Below are 25,980 nucleotides of genomic sequence, written 5' to 3'. Positions count from 1 at the left end.
CTTACTGAGGGTGCACTCAATGCCCTCGTCCAGATCATCGATGAAGATATTAAAGAGGACATTAAAGAGGACCAGCCCCAGCACCGAGCCCTGGGGGACGCCACTAGTGGCTGGCCTCCAACTGGACTTGACTCCATTCACCACGACTCTTTGGGCCCGGCTATCCAGCCAGTTTCTAACCCAACGAAGCGTGCGCCAGTCCAAGCTAAGAGCAGCCATTTTCTTGAGGAGAATGCTGTGGGAGACAGTGTCAAAAGCCTTGCTGAAGTCAAGGTAGACCACATCCACAGCCTTTCCCTCGTCCACCCAGCGCGTCACTTTGTCATAGAAGGAGATCAGGTTCGTCAAGCAGGACCTGCCTTTCATAAACCCATGCTGACTGGGCCTGATCGCCAGCTTGCCCTGCAAGTGCTGCGTGATGACTCTCAGGAGGATCTGCTCCATGAGCTTCCCTGGCACTGAGGGCAAACTTACAGGCCTGTAGTTTCCCGGGTCTGCCCTCCGGCCCTTCTTGTAGATGGGCGTCACATTTGCTAACCGCCAGTCAACTGGGACCTCCCCCGATCGCCAGGACTGCTGGTAAATGATGGACAGTGGCTTGGCCAGCTCCTCTGCCAGTTCTCTCAGTACCCTTGGGTGGATCCCATCCGGACCCATCGACTTGTGCACATCCAAGTGCCGTAGCAGGTCACCAACCAGTTCTTCATGGATAGTGAGTGCCACATCCTGCTCCCCATCCCCTTCCACCAGCTCAGGGTACTGGGTATCCAGAGAACAACCGATATTGCCGCTAAAGACTGAGGCAAAGAAGGCATTGAGCACCTCCGCCTTTTCCTCATCTCTTGTAACTAAGTTTCCCCCCGCATCCAGTAAAGGATGGAGATTCTCCTTAGTCCTCCTTTTTGTGTTGATGTATTTATAGAAACGTTTTTTATTATCTTTAATGGCAGTAGCCAGATTGAGCTCCAGATGAGCTTTGGCCTTCCTAATTTTGTCCCTGCACAGCCTCGCTACATCCTTAAAGTCCTCCCTAGTGGCCTGCCCACTTTTCCAAAGATTATAAACCCTCTTTTTTCTCCTAAGATCAAGCCACAATTCTCTGTTGAGTCAGGCTGGTCTTCTTCCCCGCCAGCTCGTCTTTGGGCACGTGGGAACAGACCGTTCCTGAGCCATTAAGATTTCCCTCTTGAAGAGCGCCCAGCCTTCCTGGACTCCTCTGCCCTTCAGAACCGCCTCCCAAGGGACTCCACCAACTAGTGTCCTGAGCAGCTCAAAGTCAGCCCTCCGAAAGTCCAACATAGCGGTTTTACTGGTCCCCTTCCTGGCCTCGCCAAGAATAGTGAACTCCACTATTTCGTGGTCACTCTGCCCAAGACAGCTCCCGACAATCACATCCTCCACCAGTCCTTCTCTGTTTATGAAGAGATTTCCTTCTAACCTCCCCTGGACCTGCTCTAACAGCCCCAAATCCTTCTTGTGCTGTGGGGCCCAGATCACAGCACAGGCAGAGCCCTCAGTGAGCACAGCTGTCACCAGGGCACAGCTCTGAAAAGCTTGAAAGAAGTAGGGTGCTGGTAATGTGGTGCATCAACACCCTAAGGCAAGATGAGTTCATGAATCAGGACCAAGGCCCACCCAAGGACTTTGGTCAAGTGTGATAGGAGATGAGCTTAGGCACAGGACTAGGATATGAGGCTACAACGTGGGTCTGAGGTCCATTCAAGAGACAAAGCTGGAGACAGGCCTGGAAACAGCTGCACCTATAGCATAGGTCAGACACCTAAAACATAGCTCAGCCCTGAACTTAAATGGTACTCCTTGAACTGTGGACAGAGGACTTCCATGTCAGGCTGGTCAGGGCAGTTAAGTCCTATTGGTGCACTTAGGGGGCCTGACAGGCAATGATCTGTTGGACCTGTCTGCATCCATCTATGTTGGTCACTGCATGTAACACAGGAAGAGACAATTGTGCTCTGCGAGGCTTACAATGGACAGGGAAAAAAATCTGTTTGAAGAAGGTCAGAGGTTCTCATGGTGATTTGCACTGCTCATGGAGGAATTCAGACAAGACCACTGAATAGGAGCAGCCTACCAGTGTGAGTCAAACAAAGGTTAAACTTCTATAACCAAAATTGGCTAAAAGTTTTTGTGAACTCTCACAGCTTATAGTGACACATGCCTTTTGTGAGGCCCTTCTTAAGGGGCAAAACCATGTGCCAAATTGATGCAAATGGTTTAATGTTTTTTTAGCTCTAGTAATCTTTCCTGGTGTGCTACACAGCTACCAACTACCATTTCTAATAGTTCTATTAAATACAATGGCAGTTTCAGATCTGAAAGTCAAGCCAAGCCCAAGGAAGGCTGTTTGTATTCCTTACAGTGAATCTGACCTCATACGTGAGTGAAGTTTTGGCAGTCAGGTTCTTCTATCTTGAGACAAACCACAGATATACTAATGTCACATTTCTTACTCAAAAATTCTTCCTTGTCTAAATTACTGTCTCAGTCCTTTATACAAATTAAAGAAGAAATTACAAACATGCACCAGTGAAGTATTTATTGTAGGGATAAACAGTCTAGCTTCATTGGTTAATGCTGTATGGTCTGTTTGCACTGTTTTTTTTACACGTCCCTGAAAGTACATGATGAGAACTTCTAGCGCCAATTTTATTTTGACTTGCTGTTTTATAAAGCCAAAAAGTGAACACTCTGTCTCCCGGAGCTATAGCATAAATTATAGTAATTTCATTTACAGTTCTATGATTTTTTGTAGGCCTAGCACATACTTTAAGGCTGTGTCATTTGGCTCTGTTTGCTGGAAGAGAGTAGAATTCTCTTTTTGCATCAACTGCTTACATGTATTTAAAGTCTGCAGTGTGGCAACAATGACTGTTCTCTGCTCACAGGAACACGGTTCAGAAGCTCTCTCTAAATGCCTTTTCAGATTCTGGTAAGCATATTTAAAGGGGAGAAAGGTTGCTTGATCTTTCTTCAGTTAAGGTGTCATCGTTGATGTCAGTGTTGGGTCAGGACAACTTTCTAGCACTGCTCACATTTCCCAGTAATGTTTCATGTTCACATTATCATTAAAATGCCTACAGATTTTAGCAAATACTTGTTCCAGACGTATAATTAACTGCTTAGTTACTGTGGTGCTTACATGGAAGGACATACGTAGTCAATTCCTTTTTTTAGTTCTTTCAGCTCTTTGCTTTTTCCCACTGTTCCCTATTGCTGAAACAAATTACAAATAACTTACCTCTCAAGTCTTTGAAGAGTAAACATTTGCATTAGGCCAAAATTTCCATGTAGCCCAGTATCTTGGCTTGGACAGTGACCAGGAAATACTGGTTTCTCAGGGAGGATATATTAGATGAAAGCTTTATATTGAAATACATTGTGATACTTTCCCAGATTACACTGTGAGCCCCAGTGATCTGTGTTTAGGGACTCTCTTTCCCAGTTGTGCAGTTTTGCATTTAAACAGCCTTTGGCAGACTTTTTTCTTCCATGATTTTACTTCTGATTTTTATAAACTTCCCATAACATTATGAAGAAAACAGCTGCAAAGCACGATGATGTAATCTGCACCTCACCAAGTTAATTATCTTAGTTCTTGTACGGAAGAGACAGCTACTTGCCTTCTGTAGTCCACATGATCTGATATCTCACCATCAGATTCCTTTTCTCTTGCCCCAGCCATTTTTTCTTCAAGGTGAGCAGTTCTGGTCGCCAGACTCTTCTGTTTTCTGCCTGACCTAGTTCTGATGTATCCTCTCCAATTGGGAAGACCAGAAAAGGACAAGGTATTAAGGTGTAGGTGCACTGAGGTTAACATAATGCTGTATACTTCTTTCCCAATAATTCCTAGCACATTATTTAGGTTGCTTTTTCTCCTGATGGTTCCTGTGCTCTGCAATTCCTTACCTGAAGTGACAGATGGGAATGCCTGAGTAGACAGGCAAGTAAGAACTGCTATGGTAGACACAAACTGACATTAGCCCAGTAGACAGCTGGTGATCTGAGGACACCAGAAGTACCTAAATGCAGCTCTTGTCATCAGGTTGCCGATGCCAGTAAACAGACTTTGACTTGCCAGTACTACCAAATGCTGGTGCTGAAGGGAATCAGAGAAATGGACCCAGAGACAACAGGTTGTAAAGCACAGTGTAGTCAAGCTGGAAGTGGTCTGATCTGCCATGCAGATGAACATGACATCAAGCCTGAGGTGAGGGGATGATGCCCTGGCAGTTGTGGACTATGACCTACTGAAGATGCGTGCCATGTTTGGTGTTTCTCGTACTGCTGTTGTACCACTTGTCACACATCTTCAGTTTCCACCAAAGTCTAAACACTCATGAAGATCAAGACTGCTAAGGATGGCACATGCCTTTGGTAGGGCTTTTCTTCTTCCAGTTCTGGTATTAGGCACAGCTATATAGAATGTTCACAGGGACCCAGAAGTACAACATCACCATTTTGTTCTCCTGCACTTGAAGCTGGAGATGTAGGGATATCAATTTGCCACTGTTTCATAGTCTGATTAGTAGCTAAGATAGACCATTCTCCTCCTATTCCAACCTCAATGTCCTGTTGGGAAGAGGGCTGTAAACAATCATAACTGTAGTTATGATGTAGTTATGACAGGTTGTCATGGCATACTTTATCTTTTTTATTAAATTTGTCTTTTATCTCTTTAAAAAAATAGTGGTTGTTATATTGACTCATGTTTGCACTGGAACAAAACAGTAGTACTGTAGTGTCTCACAGAATCCAGACCTCTGCAAATTAGCTTTTTTTTTTTTTCTTTTTTTTTTTTTCATAGAATATAATGAGGTGTTGCATGTGGGACTTAGTTTTACTTCACTTTTATTTGGTGCCTTGGGAAGTGAGGACATCAAGCATGACAGAACAGTGGTGGTTTTACCTTGCTGGGCAGCTAACTCCACCATAGCCAGTCTCTCACTTCCCTTCCTTAAAAGAAAAGGGCCAAATACAGTAGAAAAGTGCTCAAGGGATAAGGACAGGGAAATCATTCACCAATTGCCATCACAGGCAAGACAGACTCAATAAGGGAGATTAATATAATTTACTGCCTATCACTAACAGATTAGAGCAGTGAGAAACTACAAGCAAACTACAAACACCTTCCCCCAATCCACCCTCTTCTACCTTCTCCCCCTCGAGAGGCATGGGGCTATGGGCAATTGGGCCTGCAGTCAGTCCCCAGCACTTCGTCTCCACCACTCCTCCATGCTCACTCTCTGCCCCAGCTATGTCAGGACCCTCCCATGGGATTCCATCCTTCCCAAACTGATCCTACATGGACTTCCCACAGGCAGCAGCTCTTCAAGAACTGCTCCAACATGGGTCCCCCATGAGTGGCAGCTCCCCCTAGGTTCCCTGCTGCATGGGATGTCCACAGGCTGCAGCTCCGGCCCGGGCCTGCTCCTGCGAGGGCTCTCCATGGGCCGCAGCCTCATCCAGGCCACATCCACCTGCTCCACCAGGGGCTCCTCCATGGGTTGCAGTGTGGAGAACTGCTCCATGTGGGACCCTGCTCCATCAGAGGACAGCCTGCTCCATCATGGTCTTCTCCACAGGCCACAGGGAAACTTCAGCTCTGGCACTTGGAGCACCTTCTGCCCTCCTTCTTCACTGACCTTGGTATCTGCAGGGCTGTTTCTCACTCCTCACTCTCCCAGGTGCTGTTGCGCAGCACATTATTTTCCCTTTCTTAAATACACTTTCAGAGAGGCACAACCAATGTTGCTTCTTGCCTCAGCTCTAGCCTGTAGCAGGTCCCTTTTGGAGCTGTTTGGAACTGGCTTGATCTGACATGAGGCAACTTCTGGACTCTTCTCACAGAGGCCACACCTGCAGGCCCCTGCTACCTAAACCTTGTCAAGTAAACCCAATACACTGGTACATCTCTTTTAATCTGCCAGATTTATTCTCTATTTCAAAAATCCAATCCCGTGTTAGTGATTTCAAGGCACAAATGACAAATAACAAGGCTGTTCTAGACTGGGGTCTTTGTGCTTTACTGTTTGAACCTTTGAAAAACAGATCCTGATATGCAGAAGTAATTTACTTAGACAAAGAACCTGAGTGCACATTTATAATTAGCACATAGTTGACATCTCAGGCCATAGAAGGAGCCATTGTGTCTGGAAGATTGTATTTTATCTGTAGTAAAACATATTAAAAAAAAAAAAAAAAAACACAAAAAAAAACAAAAAAAACGCATTTCTCACAAGAGATTGTTAAGACTACTGTCCTGGTTTCAGTTAGAACAGAGTTAATTTTCTTCCTAGTAGCTGGTAGAATGCTATGTTTTGGCTTAGGATGAGAAGAGTGCTGATAACACCCCGATGCTTTAATTGTTGCAGAGCAGTGCTTATACTGAGCCAAGGACATCTCAGCCTTTTGCTCTGTCCTGCCAATGGGCAGGCTGGGGGTGCAGCAAGAGCTGGGAGGGGACAGACCCAGGACAGGTGACCCAAACTAGCCAAAGGGGTATTCCATACCATCTGACGTCATGCTAAACAATATATAGGGGTGGCTAGCCGGGGGGAGGGGGCCGGACTGCTCGGGGTTAGGCTGGGCATCGGTCAGCAGGTGGTGAGCAATTGCATTGTGCATCACTTGTTTGTACACATTATTATTAGTAGTACTATTATCATTATTGTACTATTATTATTATTATTGTTATTATTATTATTTTCCTGTCTTATTAATCTGTCTTTATCTCAACTCACAGGCTTCACTTTCCATTTCTCTCCCCTGTCCCAGAGAGGGAGGGGGGAGGGTGAGCGAACGGCTGTGTGGTGTTTAGCTGCTGGCAGGGTTAAACCACAACAACTATGTAAACCTTATTCATATGAATCAGATCAGTTACCACAATACATCTAGTGGGAGAGCTCTGATGAACCCCACAGGCAAATCTGGGCTTGAGATTCTGTTTTATTTATTTATTCTTTTTCACAGAATCACAGAATTTCTAGGTTGGAAGAGACCTCAAGATCATTGAGTCCAACCTCTGACCTAACACTAACAAGTCCTCCACTAAACCATATCACTAAGCTTTACATCTAAATGTCTTTTAAAGACCTCCAGGGATAGTGACTCAACCACTTTCCTGGGCAGCTTGTTCCAATGCCTAACAACCCTTTCGGTAAAGTTCTTCCTAACATCCAACCTAAAACTCCCCTGGTGCAACTTTAGCCCATTCCCCCTCGTCCTATCATCAGGCACGTGGGAGAACAGACCAACCCCTACCTCACTACAGCCTCCTTTAAGGTACCTCTAGAGAGCGATAAGGTCACCCCTGAGCCTCCTCTTCTCCAGGCTGAACAAGCCCAGCTCCCTCAGCCACTCCTCATAAGACTTGTTCTCCAGACCCCTCACCAGCTTCGTCGCCCTTCTCTGGACTCGCTTGAGCACCTCCATATCCTTCTTGTAGCGAGGGGCCCAAAACTGAACACAGTACTTGAGATGCTGCCTCACCAGAGCCGAGTACAGGGGGACAATCACTTCCCCCTGGCCTGCTGGCCACACTGCTTCTCATACAAGCCAGGATGCTGTTGGCCACCTTGGCCATCTGAGCACACTGCTGGCTCATATTCAGCCGACTATCAACCATCACTCCCAGGTCCTTCTCTGCCAGGCAGCTTTCCAACCACTCATCTCCCAGCCTGTAGCTCTGCTTGGGGTTATTGCGCCCCAGGTGCAGGACCTGGCACTTGGCCTTGTTGACCTTCATGCAGTTGACCTCAGCCCATCGGTGCAGCCTATCCAGATCCTCCTGCAGAGCCTTCCTGCCCTCGAGCAGATCAACACACACACCTACCTTGGTGTCATCTGCAAACTTACTGAGGGTGCACTCAATGCCCTCGTCCAGATCATCGATGAAGATATTAAAGAGGACATTAAAGAGGACCAGCCCCAGCACCGAGCCCTGGGGGACGCCACTAGTGGCTGGCCTCCAACTGGACTTGACTCCATTCACCACGACTCTTTGGGCCCGGCTATCCAGCCAGTTTCTAACCCAACGAAGCGTGCGCCAGTCCAAGCTAAGAGCAGCCATTTTCTTGAGGAGAATGCTGTGGGAGACAGTGTCAAAAGCCTTGCTGAAGTCAAGGTAGACCACATCCACAGCCTTTCCCTCGTCCACCCAGCACGTCACTTTGTCATAGAAGGAGATCAGGTTCGTCAAGCAGGACCTGCCTTTCATAAACCCATGCTGACTGGGCCTGATCCATAAATTTTGATGGAAAACAAAATCCTTGTATAAGACAACTTCCAAATTGTGGGAGTCAGGCTTTGTCATTGGTTGTCTCTATATCCTAACCATAAACATTCCAATTGCTTTACTTTACTTTACTTTACTGACACAGCAGAGACCACACTCAGCAGGACAATAGGAGGATGGCCTCTCTCATCAAGCAGGAAGAAATCTTTAGCTCACATCTGTCTTTCTGGTAAGATGAAGACAGTAGTAACCTGGAGAGTAAAGGTGGATTTCTTAAGAGAAAAAACCTATTACTAGGTCTGCCCAAACATAAATTTCTGGATGAACACTATGTTACCTTATATAACCTATGTGCAAATGAAATAATTTACACAAAATATTAATCACAAAGAAACAGTAATTCATATTGATCTATCTCTTGCACCTCTTTTTTCATCAGCGCAAGATCACATTTCTTGTCCTTTATCCCAAGGCATTTCTAAACAGTTTTCTGTGTCTCCAGTCTGTCTGCTTGTAGGAAGCCTGGCTAGTTGTCTGGCTTTTGTCTCCCACCCAAAGGGTCTGGTACAGCTCCTTTTGCCACTTTCTCTGGCTGCAGCATCCCTCTGGCAGCCTCAGAACTCCACAAGGGATGGGAGATGGATTCCAGGCAGGACCTAGCTGCAGAGCTTCTCATACAGAATCACAGAATCACAGAATTTCTAGGTTGGACGAGACCTCAAGATCATCGAGTCCAACCTCTGACCTAACACTAACAGTCCTCACTAAACCATATCCATAAGCTCTACATCTAAACCTAAGAGGAAAGCAGCTGACTCTTTTAAAATGTTGAAATTTTCAAGTCTGTTGCTGTCTTCTAAACTGCTTGATGTTTTGTTTAAAATTGAGGCGCTTGTAATATTTCTGTAAAGATACATCATGTGTGTGGCCATCCATATTTAACAACTTTTATACTTTACTGATACAATAAATAAAGCTATATTTTTGATGATGAAACTTGTTGATTTATATACTTAAAAACATGTTTTCTGAAGGAACTCACATGATGATGGTTTTTACTTGGCCTCCAGGGCCTACACATGCAAAAATAGTTGATTTTTATAAACTAAAAAAGACAAAAAGATCATGCACATAATCATAGAATCATGGAATGGCTCTGGTCGGAAGGGACCTTAAAGAGGTCTAACCCTCTTGCCAATAGAGACAAGGATGCTAGGTTGGCCAAGGCCCCATCCAACCTGGCCTTGAACGCCTTTAGGTATGGGGCATCCACTTCTCTTGGCAATCTGTTCCAGTGTCTCACTACCCTTACACTGAATTTCCTCCTAAAGTCTAATCTAAATTTAGCCTCTTTTAAAGACCATTCCCCCTTGTCCTATAGTTATCTACCCTAGTAAAGAGTCCTTCTCTATCAAGGGAGAGGAGAAAACACAACTCACCAGAGCCTGCTGTTGAGAGCATAGAAAACTTGTTTGTTAGTTTTGACCACTAAAAATACTCTAAAATAAAAGGTATTTTGCTGAGAGATAACAAAGTTCTTACAATTTTTACATTATTAGCTCCCAAGTAAAATGTATCCTAAAGCACTTAAAGCTTTTAAATATCTTAATGCCTCTGGGATAAATCAGTCTTTTTTAAATTGGAAAAGGCATCAGAAGATATGTAGTGTCTGGTGCTTGTGATCCATTGCAATAAAATGTTATATAAACAAAGTGGATGTTCTAGTAAAAAGCTTTAAAAACTAAATATATGTTTTCAAAATGTTTTAATATTTACTTTTAATTAATATTTTACCTAAACATACAGCCTTGTATTGATTAAAGAGGCTAAATTCTTAACACTGATAAAAATGTAAAAGAAATGCTTTTCTAAAAGTACCAGAAATATTTTTGTTAAAACATAGTCTTGGTCTAGTGTTAGTCAATGAATTTATATGGTCTCTGCAAGAAAGTAGTGTGTCACAGCTGGTAATATTTACAGGTCTGAACACCTGCAGACCGACAAATACTTCAAAAAGCATTACTAAGTTACATAAGCTTCATAAACTGAGTCTGCTCAAACAACACATCAAAGTCATAGGCGGCTTATCTCAGAAAAATGCCATTTGTAAAGCTGTCAGTGGAGATCTAAGGACAAAACTGCACCATGGGGAGATGCAGACACAGGGAAAGCCAGGGCACCTGCATTGTTGGCACCTGGTGGAAAGAAGGAGTGGTGGGATAATGGAGCCCATGAGCAGCCCTGAACATTTTTTAGGTGATATTTGATGTTTTCATATAATCATAGAATCATTAAGACTGTAAAAGATCATCTGTTTTTATGACATATGCTAGCACTTAGAGCGTTTGCCAGTAAAGCACAGGAAATAATCATAACAAATGCTATGTAACTAGATGTGAGCTAGGTAATTACATGTGTTTATGCCTGGGGTATGCATTTATATTGTAGGTAAATATTGTCTGCTGATCTTTATTTTGCCTTTTCCTTTTCTTCTTTCGGTATGTCAAGTGACTTGACATACTGAAAGACTTGCAGACTGTCTCATTGAATGTTAAAAAAACTGAATTATTCAGGTCTCCAGGTGAGCTATATGTAACAATCAAAATTTTTTCATTATCCATTATCCATTTTGGGTACTTCAGGGGGAAGTTGGAAGCAGCACATTTCCCCCAATGACATAAATGTCATTATTTGGGCCAAATCATAAAGGATATCTGCAGGACAGGTAGAGCAAACCTGAAAATGCATCACAGTGCTTGGCTTGTGTCATAAAACAGCGAAAACAAAAATAAAACAAAAATGTGTGTCAAAATGTTTCATTTGGGCATTAAAAAAAAGAACAAAACCTTTTTGGTCTTTCATTTCATAATGGCTTTTCCAGCACTAACTGTAAGGTAAGAAGTTTAAACATACAAGTAAAAGTTTGTTTCATCCTGAGCTTTTTATATATATAAATTATTCCATGTTGCTTAAATAAAACGTATCTGGGTTGACCTGAAACTGATTTTTTGAGATGGGGAATGATTTCAGAAAAAAGTCTTTTTAGAAAAAGACTTTTTCAGAAAAAAGTCTTTTTTAGAAAAGTCTTCTAATCAAGTATCTCTATGAAATATACAGCTAAAAAAAAAAAAAAAAAAAAAAAAAAGAGAGAGAGAGAAATAAATAACTAATGACTTCTCTATTATGTGAATAGAATGGTGGACATGTATGGATGAAGCTGATAGGGGATACAATGACCAGAATCTGTTCATTTTCAGCATATATCTTGCTCCTCTGTGTACATGTCTCTTAGCATCATTTATCATCCAGACTAGTAGACCCAAAGGATTTGTTTGATTCAATGAGCCTCTTCTACCCTGGCTGCACAGGTTAGGAACATTCAGATTTTTCTCAGATTAAGAAAACAGGGACATTTGGGGTATTAACTGCTAGCAAGTAATATGTCTGCTTTCTCTTTGCATTAAGCATGTCAGAGGTCTGTACAGCCTGGAGGTGAAAGAAGAGGCTCTTTCAAAATACCATGGCTGTTGATAGGTGCTGTCAGTGGACTGCTTTCTAAATCTCACTTTCCTCGAAGACCACTTCCTCAGTTGTCTCTCCAGTGGTGACTTCTCCTTCACTGCTGTCTGACACACTTGCCCGCAGATGAGATGGAAGCCTACAGCCTGGCTCTGAGCATTTATCTGTCCTCTGGTTTGCCAGAACCTGCTGGAGTTGCATGCCCCAGGGCTCACTCTCCTCCAGGCACAAGTGTTTGCTGTTGGGGTGCTTTTTTTTCTGTTTCTGTGAACATTTCCTGAGGTATTTTATGTTTTCTCCAAGAAAGCAGAGTTTACAACCAAAGGGCTCTGCTAGCAGGAAGCGGGACCACTGTTTCTGGAGTTCTGCTTTCACCTGGGGGAAGAAGAAAAAATGTACGTCCATGGTGATGACTTGTAACCACCCTGCAGTCTGCTAATCCAAACACTAATCATAAAATGAGAGGGATTGTGGAAGTGTTTTTGCCCCTTTGGGTGTCACCTCACAGCTTTTGAGGTCCTTGTATGGCAGAAATGGACTTGTTTGCTGTCCATCTTCAGAGTACAGCCTGGAGACTTCTTCACTCTAATTTAGGAAAGGTTTTTGTAGCCTCTGAATCTCTCTCTGTAATTTTATATACTGTGATCCTGATGTGTGTGTAAAGGAAGAACTCAATTGACTTTCATGTTTACCTGATGAGCTGAGGAGGAGACAAGTCCAAGGGCTGTGGAAATGAGGACCATGCCGCTTTTCCGGAGTGTTATGCTTGAATATTTGCTTTGTTTTGCTTTTTATTTGGCAGCTTGCCTTAAATTCTCAGTATGGAATGTCTTGCACTGAATGTCCCCTTGCTTTACCAGCAGGACCTTCGGCCTGAGGGCTCAGCTGACTGAGGAGTTAAAAGCCCCAAAGAACAACTTTTAACTGATGTTGAGAGATGCTAGTAGGTCTGTGCCCTCCATAAATGTTAGACAAGTGCTCTTGTGCTGCAGACAAGTGTCGGCTCTCTGTTTTACTTAGCAGTTCAGAAATTGCTCCAGGTTTCCTTGTTAAATATTAGGAGCATACACCCTACTTTTTCTACATAGCTCATCTCCTCTGTTGCCTTTAAGAAGGTGTCCAATGTTGTGTTCAAATGTCAGTGTAATGTGTACCACATCAGCTGGCTGTGCCAGGCTGTTAAATGCTACGGATTTTGGATAAGTGTCAGTTTAGCACAAGTAGTGGATATCTGTACCCATGTGGACTATAAGGGAAGTGTAAACAATGGGCTTCAAATTGGAAAACATTTAAAATTGTGAGATGAATTCCACAGCCTACATAAGCCTCATATCCTGAAGTGGCCCGTAGCAAGTCAGTGTGATAATGGTAAAAGCTGCATACAACTGTGACAGCAATCAAGGATGATACATCACTGGTACAGCGCTCTGATAATTACCCCCCCCCCCCTTCCCCCCCCCTTTTTTTTTTTCTCATTGGCAGTAATGAGGTAGCAGAGAGAAGTCCAAGAGTGATCAAAAGGGACTTTTTGGCTCTGGGGCAATTGCTTGAAGGATCAGGTGCACAGGTAGTGTTTTCCTCCATCCTTCCAGTAGTGGGAATCAATACTGAAAGGAACAGCCAGACCCAGCAGATCAATACATGGCTTTGAGGCTGGTGCCACCAGTATAATTTTGGGTTTCTTGACAATGGTAAGGTCTACATGACACAAGGCATACTGGCTTCCAGTGGGGAGCACCTTTCTCAGAGAGGGAAAAGGATTTTTGCCCAGGAGTTAGCAGAGCTGATCAATAGGGCTATAAACTAGATTTGAAGGGGAAAAGGGACAAAACTAGGTCCACCACTTATAAGACTGAACGCCAACATTTGACAGACTGCAAGCTAGCAAGACCCTTCAGTCTGCCCCATGAGGGGCTGGGTTCAATGAAGCACATCTGAAATGTTTCTATACAAAAGCACACAGCATGAGAAACAAGCAAGAGGATCTAGAAACCTTGGTCCAGTCCCAGAGCTACATCATCATTGGCATAAGTGAAATCTGGTGGGAAGAGTCCTGTGACTGATGTGTTACAGTGGACAGTTACAGTGTCTTCAGAAGGGACAGGCAGGGCAGGTGAGGCAGGGGTGTGGCACTCTATGTAATGGAATCACTGGATTCTATGGAGCTTGCACTTGGCAACAATGCAATTGAGAGCTTCTGGGTAAGCTTCTGGGATCAAGGGACAAGCAAATAAAGGAGATGTCACTGTGGGAGTCTACCTAGCCAGGATGATGACACTGATTAATTATTCTTTAAGGAACTGAGAGATACTTCTAGATCAGCTACCCTTGTCCTTATGGGGTATTTCAACCTGCCAGATGTCAACTGGAAATATCACATACCTGAGACAAACAAGTCCAGGACATTCCTGAAGCACCTTGATGATAACTTCTTGGTACAGGTACTAAGATAGCCAACTAGGAAAGGTGCCCTCCTTGACCTGTGCCTTGTAAACAGGGAGGGTCTTTGTGGTGAAGTTGCCAGCTTGGTCATAGCAACCATGATGTAGTCAAATTCAAAATCTTTGGTGATAGGAGGAAAACTGACACCAAAACTTCAAGCCTGTACTAGGGGAGAGCAGACTTCAGACTGCTCAGGGAAATAGCTAGTGAGCTCTCCTGGGAAACTGATTTTAAAGGCATTGGGGTCCAACAGTGATGGTCAGTTTTTAACTACCTCCTCCTAAGAGTGCAGGAACAAGAAATTCCAAAATGTCAGAAGTTGAGCAGGAGACGCAGAAGGCCAGCCTGGCTGAGCAGGGATCTTCTTCAAGAGCTTTGGTGGAAAAAGAAAGAGTATGGCTACTGGAAGCAATATAGGGAGATAAGGGAGGACTACAAGAATGACGCTCACCTTTGTAGGTAGGGAATTTGTGTGGCAAAGGTTCAATTAGAGTTGAAGCTGGCCAGTACTGTGGAGCACAACAAAAAGGGCTTTTTAAAGTATGTTAACAGCAAAAGGACAAGAGATAATATTGGTCCATTACTTGATACCACCTCTCACAGTATCCTTGTAGACAAAATGACCAGAATACAGTTAGATAAAAGCATAATAAGATGGGTGAACAATTGGCTGATGGGTCAGACCCAGAGGGTTCTTCTAAATGGGGTTGCCTCAGGCTGGTTACCTGTCACTAGTGGGGTTCCCCAGGGCTCTGTTTTAGGACCAGTCCTCTTCAATGTTTTCATAAACAATTTGGAAGTAGGACTTGAAGGTTTTTTGAGCAAGTTTGCAGATAGTACCAATCTAGGAGGAGCTGTTGACTCTGTCAAGGTTGGTGAGGCTTTGCAGAGAGATCTAGACAAATAAGAGAGTTGAGCAATCACCAACAATATGAAGTTTAACAAGAGCAAGTCTTAGATTCTGCACCTGGGGAGGGACAACCCTAGCTATATATACAGGTTGGGGAAGGAGGGGAGCAAGATGCTGGAGAGCAGCCCCACAAAAAGGAATCTGGGGGTTTCAGTTGACAGCAAGCTGAACATGAGCCAGCAGTGTGCCTTGGAGGGCAGGAGGGCCAACCGTATCCTGGGGTGCATCAAGCACAGCATTGCTAGCTGGTCAAGGGAAGGGATTGTCCCACTATACTCTGCACTGGTGCAGCCTCACCTCAAGCACTGTGTGCAGTTTTGGGTGCCACAGTATAAGAAAGATATAAAACTGTTAGAGAGTGTCCAAATGAGGGCTACAAAGATAGTGAAGGGGAAGTGATAGAGGAGGGGAAGATGTATCAGGAGCAGCTGAAGTCACTTGGTTTGTTCAGCCTGGAGAAGAGAAAACTGTGAGGAGGCCTCTTTTCAGTCTACAACTTCCTCATGAGGGGGAGTAAAGGGGCAGGTGCTGATCTCTGCTCACTGGTGACCTCTGATAAGTACCTGAGGGAATGGCTTGAAGCTGTGACAAGGGCGGTTCAGGCTGGATATTAGGAAAAGGTTCTTCATCAAGAGAATGTTCAGGCACTGGAACAGGCTCCCCAGGGAAGTGGTCATGGTGCCAAGCCTGCTGCAATTCAAAAAGTATTTGGACAACACTCTCAGACACCTAGTCACTTGGTCTGATTTTTTGGGTGGCCCTTTGGGGACACAGGAGTTGGACTCGATCCTCATGGGTCCGTGGGTCAGGATATTCTGTGATTCTATGATACCAGTACACTGGGCTGTATAGCACAACCATTTGAATGAAGAAATTATCCTCCTTTTCTCAGTAGTTGTAAGGCCATGTAGTGGGTTTATGCAGGAAGGTTTTGGTAGCAGGGAGCTGCAGGGGGGCCTCTGTGAGAAGAATCCAGGAGCTGCCCCATGTTAGGTAAGGGCCAGTCTGAGCCAGCTCCAAAGGGACCCACAGCTGCTCAGAGCTGAGCCAATAAGCAATTTTGTTTGCACCTCTGTGAGAGCATATTTAAGAAAAGGGGAAAAAAAATCATGCTGCACAACAGCAGCCAGGAGATAGAGGAAAGAGAAATAGCCTTGCAGACATCCAGGTCATTGAAGAAGGAGAGCAGGAAATGTTCCAGGCATGGAAGCTGAAGTTTCCCTGTGGCCTGTGCAGAGGCCCTTGGTGGAGCAGGCTGTCCCCCTACAGCCCATGAAGTATCACAGTGGAGCAGGTTTTCACACTGCAGGCCATGAAGGAGTCCACAGTGGAGCAGGTAGATGTTGCGTGAAAGAAGCTGCAGCCTGTGGAGAACCCCTGCGAGAGCAGACTCTGGGCCAGACCTGTAGCCCATGGAGAGGGGACCACACAGGAGCTGTTGACCTGGCAGGAGCTTCTGCACATGGGCGAAGCAATGTTGGGGCAGTGTGCTCCTGATGGATGGGCCCATGGTATGGACCCAAAATTAGAGCTGTTCTTGAAGGGCCGCTGCCAGTGGGAAGCCCATGCAGTATCAGTTCAGGAAGGACTGCATCCCGTGGGAGGGACTCCACAGCGCAGGGGAGGAGAGTGACTGAGAAGGAGCAGCAGAGACAAAGTGCTATAGACTGACTGCAGGCCTCATTTCCCCATTCCCTTGCACTGCTCAGGGGGAGCAGGTGGAAGAGAGTGGATGGGGGGAAGTTATTTTGGGCTTCTTTCCTTTGTTTCTCACTTCTCTAGTTTCCTAGTAATACGCAAAAAAAAAAAAATTACTAACCTCCCTACTCCAAGCCTATTTTGCCTGTCATGATAATTGTTGAGTGATCTCCATCTTTATCTCAATCCTTGAGCCCTTTGCATCATATTTTCTCCCTCTTTCCCTTTGAGGAGGGGGAGTGAGAGAGTAATTGTGGTAGAGCTCAGCTGCCCAGCAGAATAAAACTACCACAGGCCACATCTGAATGCTGCATTTGATTTTGAGCTCCGAGTTGCTTTGTAGGGATACGAGCCAGCAGTCGTAAAAGAAAATAGAAGTTCTAACTGGAACTACAGAAAATATGTTTCCTTGTGAGAGCAGTGAAGCACCAGAGCAGAGGACAAGAGAGATGGTAGAACCTTTCTTTGGAGATTTTCAAAGCTCATTAGGATAAATAGCTGAATTCAGTCTTCACAGTGCACCGAGCAAGAAGTTGGTCTAAGTATTTCCTGAAGCCCCTTCCTGACTTGTTCTGTGATTTTCTGCTGGCATATCCTTGCAAAATTGGCATTATTGATTAGCCTAAATTCTGGAGTGGAGTAAACAAACCCCCCCATATTACTCTTGAGGCTTAGCAAAAGACAATCTCCAGCCAAGAAATGGCCTCATATCAAATTTAGAGATGTCCTGTGAAGTGCACATATGAAAATATATTTTTCAACTTGTTCTTTTTTAATATTAAAGCACTCCAAATTTTGCATCTTTGCCTAGACTTCAGGGGTAAGCAAGGCAAGAGTCAAACACGAAGTCTGAGATTTCATCTGTGTAAATGAATGGGGTTTAGGTACCTGATAATAAGCCTTTAGTGCTATTTCACAGACATTTATACCTCCACAGTGTCACATAGTAACACAAGCTTTAATACCTTTAATACCTCAAATTTAATACCTTAAATTTGAATACAGACCTGAGAGGTCTTACTGCTTTCTTTGTTCAAAATATTTACATCAATTTAAAAGAATGCAAGTATGTTCCCAAATAATCAGAGCTAGTCAGTATTTTCATCCTTCTTGGTGTCAGTATATTTTGTTTATCGATTAAAAACATATAATTAAGTGACTCTTACCTCTCCATTGGCAAAGCAATATAAAACTGCTACAAAAAAAACCCTGTAAGAGACAGACAATAAAGAAAAGTTAGATACCTGAAGTCTCAGTTTAGCGATGTCATTAGTACTAAAGTCATAAATATAAACAACATTTCCTAATTTTCAGAATGGAAACTAGCTATCTGTCTTCTCTTATTAGTGAAGTACTTATTAACTTGTTTTCCTATGGTGCCTTAGCAAAATTAAGGCACAATTGCAGGTGTTTTGGTGCAGATGCTAAAGAACAGAGTCTATACAACCTTATCTGATCTTACATTTTATCTACATTTTACTATAACATTATTTTTAAGACTACCACTGTTATACTGAAACTGCTACTTTTAGACTTATTAGACCTGTATCCAAAAATGCAAATATATTGTGTGTTCTGACCATTTTGAAAAGTCATTTCTCCTGTGAAACAGATTTAAGTAAACACCTTAAGGAAAAAAAAAAAAAAAAGATTTGAAATTTTAGAAATCAAACTTGTTTAAGATAAGCCAAAAATTACCCCTCCCATTTTCCTCCTCCCTGTCTTTGATCTCAAATCAAAACAGATTATGTGTATGCATCTCAGACTAACAGTCTGGCACAAATGTACAGATTTATGGCAATTGCTTCAGGAAATGAACTTCCTTTAGTATGTCTAAACACATCTATCACACAGATTTTGATGAAGAGAATAAATGTTGTTGACTATCAGTCCCAAGGCAATGTTCATATAACAAGGAAAAAGGTGTCATAACCAGTTGATATCATTCATCTGTTTTCACATTCATACTTTTTTTTCCAGAGGTGTTTCTGTTTTTCTCATATAAAATCTTAAAAAGAAATTAATGTGTACAGCAGCTTCAATATTTTTTATTCATTGACCTGTAACAGTCTGAGCCAACAGTGAATTTTTCTAGCAATCCTGAAAAGTCTGGAACCACCTATTCTTTAAACATATGTCCAGTAAGTGTGAAAAAGAACAGTCTGTCTGCCACATCAGTGAAATAAGTGCAGGAGAAGTAGCAGTTGCAATTGCTTTATCCCTGTATTTTAATTCTACCATATTTCATGCTTCACCTGGATTGTGGTTGCAAGATCTCGGTACTTTTGCTATACCATTTATTAATGTAACTTTTAAATAATTCTCTGCATCTGGGTTATTTCACAGAAATATGAAAAAAAAATCACTAAATATTGTTCCACAGAGAAAGGTTCTGATGCATAAAAACAAGTTAAGTGGTTTAAAAAGCAGCCTTTTTTTTTTAGAAATTATTCTCTCTTTGGGTAGAAATTCCATGAAAATCCAGTTCTCTGCCGTGTTTGTTTGTTTGCTCGTATATATTCTGAGCATGAGCTCTGAATTTGGACCCACAAGCACCACAAGCAGAAATAGGAGCCGAATTACTTGGTGCTGCTATGTCACAAGCTTTGTACCACTCATTACCAAAAATGTGGAAAGTCACCGAATTAGGAGAAAGCTTTATGAGTACTGATGGCACCTCTATGTTGAACAAAGTTTCATAAATTTCTGTGTGAATTAAATCCACTGCTGCTGCAAAAGTAGAACATGCAATGACAGGGAGAAACACAGTAAATTCACATTAGTTGATGGCAAATTCAGCTGTGTACTCATGTTTGCTGTTTGTTTTATATCCTGATATTTTTAATGCTTCTTCCTTTGCCATACATAGAACTTTGTTCTTAGAAATCTTTCTTCTATTTCATGACTTCCAAGGCATACACCTTCTAAACGACCAGAATATGAAGCGAAAAGAAGCAGTAGAAATTCATAAGAAATATTCATTGGCATGCTATCCAATAGGAAAGGGTACATTCATGTGTAAGCCTCATAATTGTCCTCCAGTTCTAATGGCAATAAAAATGTGATAAATGTCTCATTAAATAACTGTCTTTAATATACCATAAGACAGTATTTTATCATGTGCGGTCCGTATGCACCAAGTGGCCAAGATGATGAGATCGCCCCACTTTCTGAAATAAAGAAGCATCATAGCATCAAGGCTGGGCGCTCTTCAAGAGGGAAATCTTAATGGCTCAGGAACGGTCTTTTCCCACGTGCCCAAAGACGAGCTGGTGGGGAAGAAGACCAGCCTGACTCAACAGAGAATTGTGGCTTGATCTTAGGAGAAAAAAGAGGGTTTATAATCTTTGGAAAAGTGGGCAGGCCACTAGGGAGGACTTTAAGGATGTAGCGAGGCTGTGCAGGGACAAAATTAGGAAGGCCAAAGCTCATCTGGAGCTCAATCTGGCTACTGCCATTAAAGATAACAAAAAACGTTTCTATAAATACATCAACACAAAAAGGAGGACTAAGGAGAATCTCCATCCTTTACTGGATGCGGGGGGAAACTTAGTTACAAGAGATGAGGAAAAGGCGGAGGTGCTCAATGCCTTCTTTGCCTCAGACTTTAGCGGCAATATCGGTTGTTCTCTGGATACCCAGTACCCTGAGCTGGTGGAAGGGGATGGGGAGCAGGATGTGGCACTCACTATCCATGAAGAACTGGTTGGTGACCTGCTACGGCACTTGGATGTGCACAAGTCGATGGGTCCGGATGGGATCCACCCAAGGGTACTGAGAGAACTGGCAGAGGAGCTGGCCAAGCCACTGTCCATCATTTACCAGCAGTCCTGGCGATCGGGGGAGGTCCCAGTTGACTGGCGGTTAGCAAATGTGACGCCCATCTACAAGAAGGGCCGGAGGGCAGACCCGGGAAACTACAGGCCTGTAAGTTTGCCCTCAGTGCCAGGGAAGCTCATGGAGCAGATCCTCCTGAGAGTCATCACGCAGCACTTGCAGGGCAAGCTGGCGATCAGGCCCAGTCAGCATGGGTTTATGAAAGGCAGGTCCTGCTTGACGAACCTGATCTCCTTCTATGACAAAGTGACGCGCTGGGTGGACGAGGGAAAGGCTGTGGATGTGGTCTACCTTGACTTCAGCAAGGCTTTTGACACTGTCTCCCACAGCATTCTCCTCAAGAAAATGGCTGCTCTTAGCTTGGACTGGCGCACGCTTCGTTGGGTTAGAAACTGGCTGGATAGCCGGGCCCAAAGAGTCGTGGTGAATGGAGTCAAGTCCAGTTGGAGGCCAGCCACTAGTGGCGTCCCCCAGGGCTCGGTGCTGGGGCTGGTCCTCTTTAATGTCCTCTTTAATATCTTCATCGATGATCTGGACGAGGGCATTGAGTGCACCCTCAGTAAGTTTGCAGATGACACCAAGTTATGCGCGTGTGTCGATCTGCTTGAGGGTAGGAAAGCTCTGCAGGAGGATCTGGATAGGCTGCACCGATGGGCTGAGGTCAACTGCATGAAGGTCAACAAGGCCAAGTGCCAGGTCCTGCACCTGGGGCGCAATAACCCCAAGCAGAGCTACAGGCTGGGAGAGGAATGGTTGGAGAGCTGCCAGGCAGAGAAGGACCTGGGAGTGATGGTTGATAGTCAGCTGAATATGAGCCAGCAGTGTGCTCAGATGGCCAAGGTGGCCAACAGCATCCTGGCTTGTATAAGAAGCAGTGTGGCCAGCAGGCCAGGGGGAAGTGATTGTCCCCCTGTACTCGGCTCTGGTGAGGCAGCATCTCAAGTACTGTGTTCAGTTTTGGGCCCCTCGCTACAAGAAGGACATCGAGGTGCTTGAGCGGGTGCAGAGAAGGGCGACGAAGCTGGTGAGGGGCCTGGAGAACAAGTCCTACGAGGAGCAGCTGAGGGAGCTGGGCTTGTTCAGCCTGGAGAAAAGGAGGCTCAGGGGTGACCTTATCGCTCTCTAGAGGTACCTTAAAGGAGGCTGTAGTGAGGTGGGGGTTGGTCTGTTCTCCCACGTGCCTGGTGACAGGATGAGGGGGAATGGGCTTAAGTTGAGCCAGGGGAGTTTTAGGTTAGATGTTAGGAAGAACTTCTTTACCGAAAGGGTTGTTGGACACTGGAACAGGCTGCCCAGGGAAGTGGTTGAGTCACCATCCCTGGAAGTCTTTAAAAGACGTTTAGATGTAGAGCTTAGGGATATGGTTTAGTGGGGATTGTTAGCGTTAGGTCAGAGGTTGGACTCGATGATCTTGAGGTCTCTTCCAGCCTAGAAATTCTGTGTGATTCTGTGTGATAGCTAGAAAAGAACTCTTATTTAGAATTTATTTTTTGATTTTTGAAAATGTTTGAGTTAAAACCTCCAGATGAGATCCCAGATAACTTGTTTTCTTTAGCAAAACAGTTTAACTGTGCTTTAAAACTACTGAGAAGACATACAGATTAAACAAATGTAATTTTTTTCTTCTAAACTTGCCATATATCAGAGCATCTGCATGTTTCTCTAAATGAAATGAAGTTTCTAGCAGGGTTGAGTAAGTTCTCTTCTACATCAGTCTTATTTTAAAAGCCAGTAAATAAAGTTTTCACTTAATATGGTTGTGTTGCTTAAAATAACATCTAGACACTGCAATCTCTCCAAGTAAGGATATGTTTATCTGAGGAACATGCACTTCCACACAATATCAGCCAGTCCTCTTAGGGATGGTTCTAGATGAACTCCCTTCTGCCTGCCTGGATGGTTTTCCCCTTCAAACTATGTGCGAAATTTTTCATTAGTGGTTCAATAACAGTGTCAAATCATTGATGCATACACCATCCACCAGTGCATACTGACAAGTTAAATGCAAATATTACAATAAATTGTGGGGAAAGCGTTTTGATGTCTTCATGTCTCAGAAAATAGCAGAGGGCACAGGTATGTCAAAAATAAGTGAACTGGTGAGTAATAAGGATTTCTGGGTAGAGATCTTCCTTAGCACCACATTAAAGAAAGGAGACCTGAAGATAACTGTCCTATATCACCAAGATGTTTAAGGCAGGAAGATATAGCAGGGTAAGAGTGCTTCCACTGATCTCTTATATATCATCTTTCATGGGCAAAGGACAACTTTGCTAAGAAGGTAGTTTAACAGGAGTACTACATGAAAAAAATACTCGTTACTCAGCAACTTTATATAATACATATTGAAGCAGACAGCAATGTACAGTGCTGAATGACTGGCATTTTCATTCTTTGTCATTTTTGAACTGTAAAACAAATAGTTACAGTCAAATACGTGTACTTGTGCATAAGTGATTATCTAAGAAACACCATTCATTTTCAGTAATAGCTAGCTGTGGAATTTGGACTACTTAGCATTAACCAATGTAATTGAGTGTGGTTCCTTCACACCTTCATGTTTGCAGCCCAAGATACAAGGGTGCAGAGCTGCCAGAACTTTACACTTTCCTTCACTGCTTCAAGTTTGTTCATACTTACACCCTACAAAGGCAGGGTTCTAAAAGGGAGTCAAGTGCACAAATATCTTTAAAACACTCCACTGACTGTGGAAAAATTGTTTTCAAGGTGGGGAGTTTTTTTTCTGTCTGCAGATGCTAGTCCATCTATCTGTTTCACCCATGAAAGCTTACTGACAAATCTCACCAGAACTCCAGAAGATTTTTCACATGTGAAATTCTCTCTGTGAATTTTTCATCATCTCAGTCTTACAATATATTTAAAGACGTTACAGGCTGGAGTATAACATTAAAAAATAATACTATATGTCTGTGGTATCTACATGTGAACAACATACATATGTGGATATCTGACCCCTAAAAAGTACTTGCAAAAGAGTACTTACATGAAATGAGCTCATTGTCAGCTGAATGAAAAGTCTGATATATCTTGAAAGTCCTTGCACATGTTCATCAGTGATGAAGGTAAATATAAATTCATGAATCCCCAACAATGGAATCAGAACAAGTGTAGATCTTGCCAATCTTAAAAAGAAAATGTTTGATTATGGTATTATTTAACATCCTTTGTAAAAGGTTAAAATTAATCTACAAAGAAAATATTCCAGAAATTATTTTTCTGCTAACCAGGGAGATGAGCAAATGTGATGCCCATCTACAAAATGGCAAGAAGGAGGATTTGGGGTATTACAGGCCTGTCAGTCTGACTTTGGTGTAAAGGAAGGTGATGGAGCAGGTCATCTTGAATGTCATCACACAATACATACAGGACCACCAGGTTATCAGACCCAGTCAGCATGGGTTTATGAAAGGCAGGTCCTGCCTTACTAACCTGAACAACAATACAAGGGAAAGGCTGTGGATGTTGTATATTTGGACTTTAGCAATGCATTTGGTACTGTTTCCCATATCTTTCTCTTGGAGAAACTGGCTGCTCATGGGTTGAATGGATGTACTGTCTGCTGGGTACAAAACTGGCTGCATGGCCAGGCCCAAATTGTTGTGAATGGAGTTAAATCTGTTTGGCAGCTGGTCACTAGTGGTGTTCCCCAGGGCTCAGTATTTGGTTCAGTTTTGTTTAACGTTTTAAGCAGTGATCTTGATGAGAAGATCAAGTGCACCCTCAGTAAGTCTGCAGCTGACACCATGTTGTGTGAGAGCGTTGATCTGCTTGAGGCTAAGAAGGATCTTCAGAGAGATATGCATAGCCTACACTGATGAGCTGCATCCAGTTTCATGACTTTCAACCAAACAGTATAGATGTGGGCACAACTGGCTGGAAAAGTGCCCAGCAGAAAAGGAACTGGAGTGTTAGTCATAGAATCACAGAATCATCATAAAATATTTTGGGAGGTGCTCCATCTCTTTGATCATCCTTGTGGCTCTCCCCTGGACTCGTTCTAATACGTACATATTCTTCATGTGCTGGGGGTCCCAGAGCTGAATGCAGTGGTCCAGGTGGGGTCTCGAGAGCAGAGCAGAAGGGGAGAATAACTTCCCTTGCCCTGCTGGCCATGCTTATTTTGAAAGCAGCGCAGGATACAGTTGGTTTTCTGGGCTGCAATTGCACACACTGCTGGCTTATGTTGAGCTTCTTGTCATCCAACACCCTCAAGTCCTTCTCCTCATAGCTGTGCTCAATTCATTCTCCACCCAGCCTGTATTTGTGCTTGGGATTGCCTTGGCCCAGATCCAGGACCTTGCACTTGGCCTTATTGAACCTTATTAAGTTCATACAGGCCCACCTCTCATGTCTGTCAAGGTCTCTCTGGATGCCATCCCTTTCCTCCAACATGTTGACTGCACCACACAGGTTAGTGTCATTGGCAAACTTGCTGAGGGTGCACTTACCCCACTGTCCATGTCACCTATAAAGATGTTATAGCTGGTCCCCCAATACTGACCTCTGAGGAACACCACTAATCGTTACTGATCTCCGCTTGGACATTGAGCCAGTTACCACAACACTTTGAGTGCAATCATCCAGCCAATTCCTTACCTACGAAGTGGTCCATCCGTCAATTCCATGTCTCTCTAATTTAGAGACAAGAATTTCATGTGGGTCAGTGTCAAATGCTTTGCACAAGTCCAGGTAGATGATGTCAGTTGCTCTTTCAGATAGGTCCACCAATGCTTTAGCGCCCTACTAGAAGGCTATCAGATTTGGCAGACATGACCTGCCCTTTCTGAAGCTATGCTGGATGTCACCAATCACCTCCCTATTTTCCATGTGCCTTAGCATAGTTTCCAGGAGTAAACTAGGTCAACAGCCAACACGTGATCTTGAGCCAGTAGTGTGCCCAAGTGGACAAGGAGGCCAATGCCATTCTGGCCTGCCCCAGAAATAGTGTGGCCAGCAGGACTAAGGAAGCGATTGTCCCTCAGTACTCAGCACTGATGGGAAGGAATATGGAATATGGAAATAGGTTCCTTGTTGAGGATTTAATATTGGAATTTACTAGGAACTTAATACTGGAATGGCCTCCCACTCCCCCCCCATCCAGTTCACAGAATCACAGAATTGTAAGGGTTGAAAGTGACCTCCAGATATCATTGGGACCAACTCTCCTGCCAATGCAGGTTCTCTAGAGCAGGTTGCACAGGTAAGCGTCCAGATGGGTCTTGAATATCTCCAGAGAAGGAGTCTCCTCAACCTTCCTGGGCAGCCTGTTCCAGTGCTCTGTCACACTCACTGTGAAGAA

At 43.7% G+C, this 25,980-nt stretch overlaps 1 protein-coding gene across 1 annotated transcript in view; it reads right to left on the bottom strand.

Annotated features, from left to right (window-relative positions):
• Positions 1 to 11,809: 11,809 nt before the first annotated feature.
• GLP2R (glucagon like peptide 2 receptor) overlaps positions 11,810 to 25,980 on the bottom strand; it is a 49,327-nt gene continuing 35,156 nt past the window's right edge. Inside the window, exons 11-15 of the mRNA XM_032199813.1 lie at positions 23,665 to 23,803; positions 18,522 to 18,523; positions 17,990 to 18,032; positions 11,960 to 12,148; positions 11,810 to 11,923 (exon numbers count right to left, since the gene is read on the bottom strand). Of these exons, the coding sequence (XP_032055704.1) occupies positions 11,810 to 11,923; positions 11,960 to 12,148; positions 17,990 to 18,032; positions 18,522 to 18,523; positions 23,665 to 23,803 (487 nt within the window). The remainder of the gene's footprint in view (positions 11,924 to 11,959; positions 12,149 to 17,989; positions 18,033 to 18,521; positions 18,524 to 23,664; positions 23,804 to 25,980) is intronic.

This window comes from Aythya fuligula, chromosome 18 (assembly GCF_009819795.1).
Source record: "Aythya fuligula isolate bAytFul2 chromosome 18, bAytFul2.pri, whole genome shotgun sequence".
Lineage (NCBI taxonomy): Eukaryota > Metazoa > Chordata > Aves > Anseriformes > Anatidae > Aythya > Aythya fuligula.
This window is presented reverse-complemented; position numbering and strand designations above follow the sequence as displayed.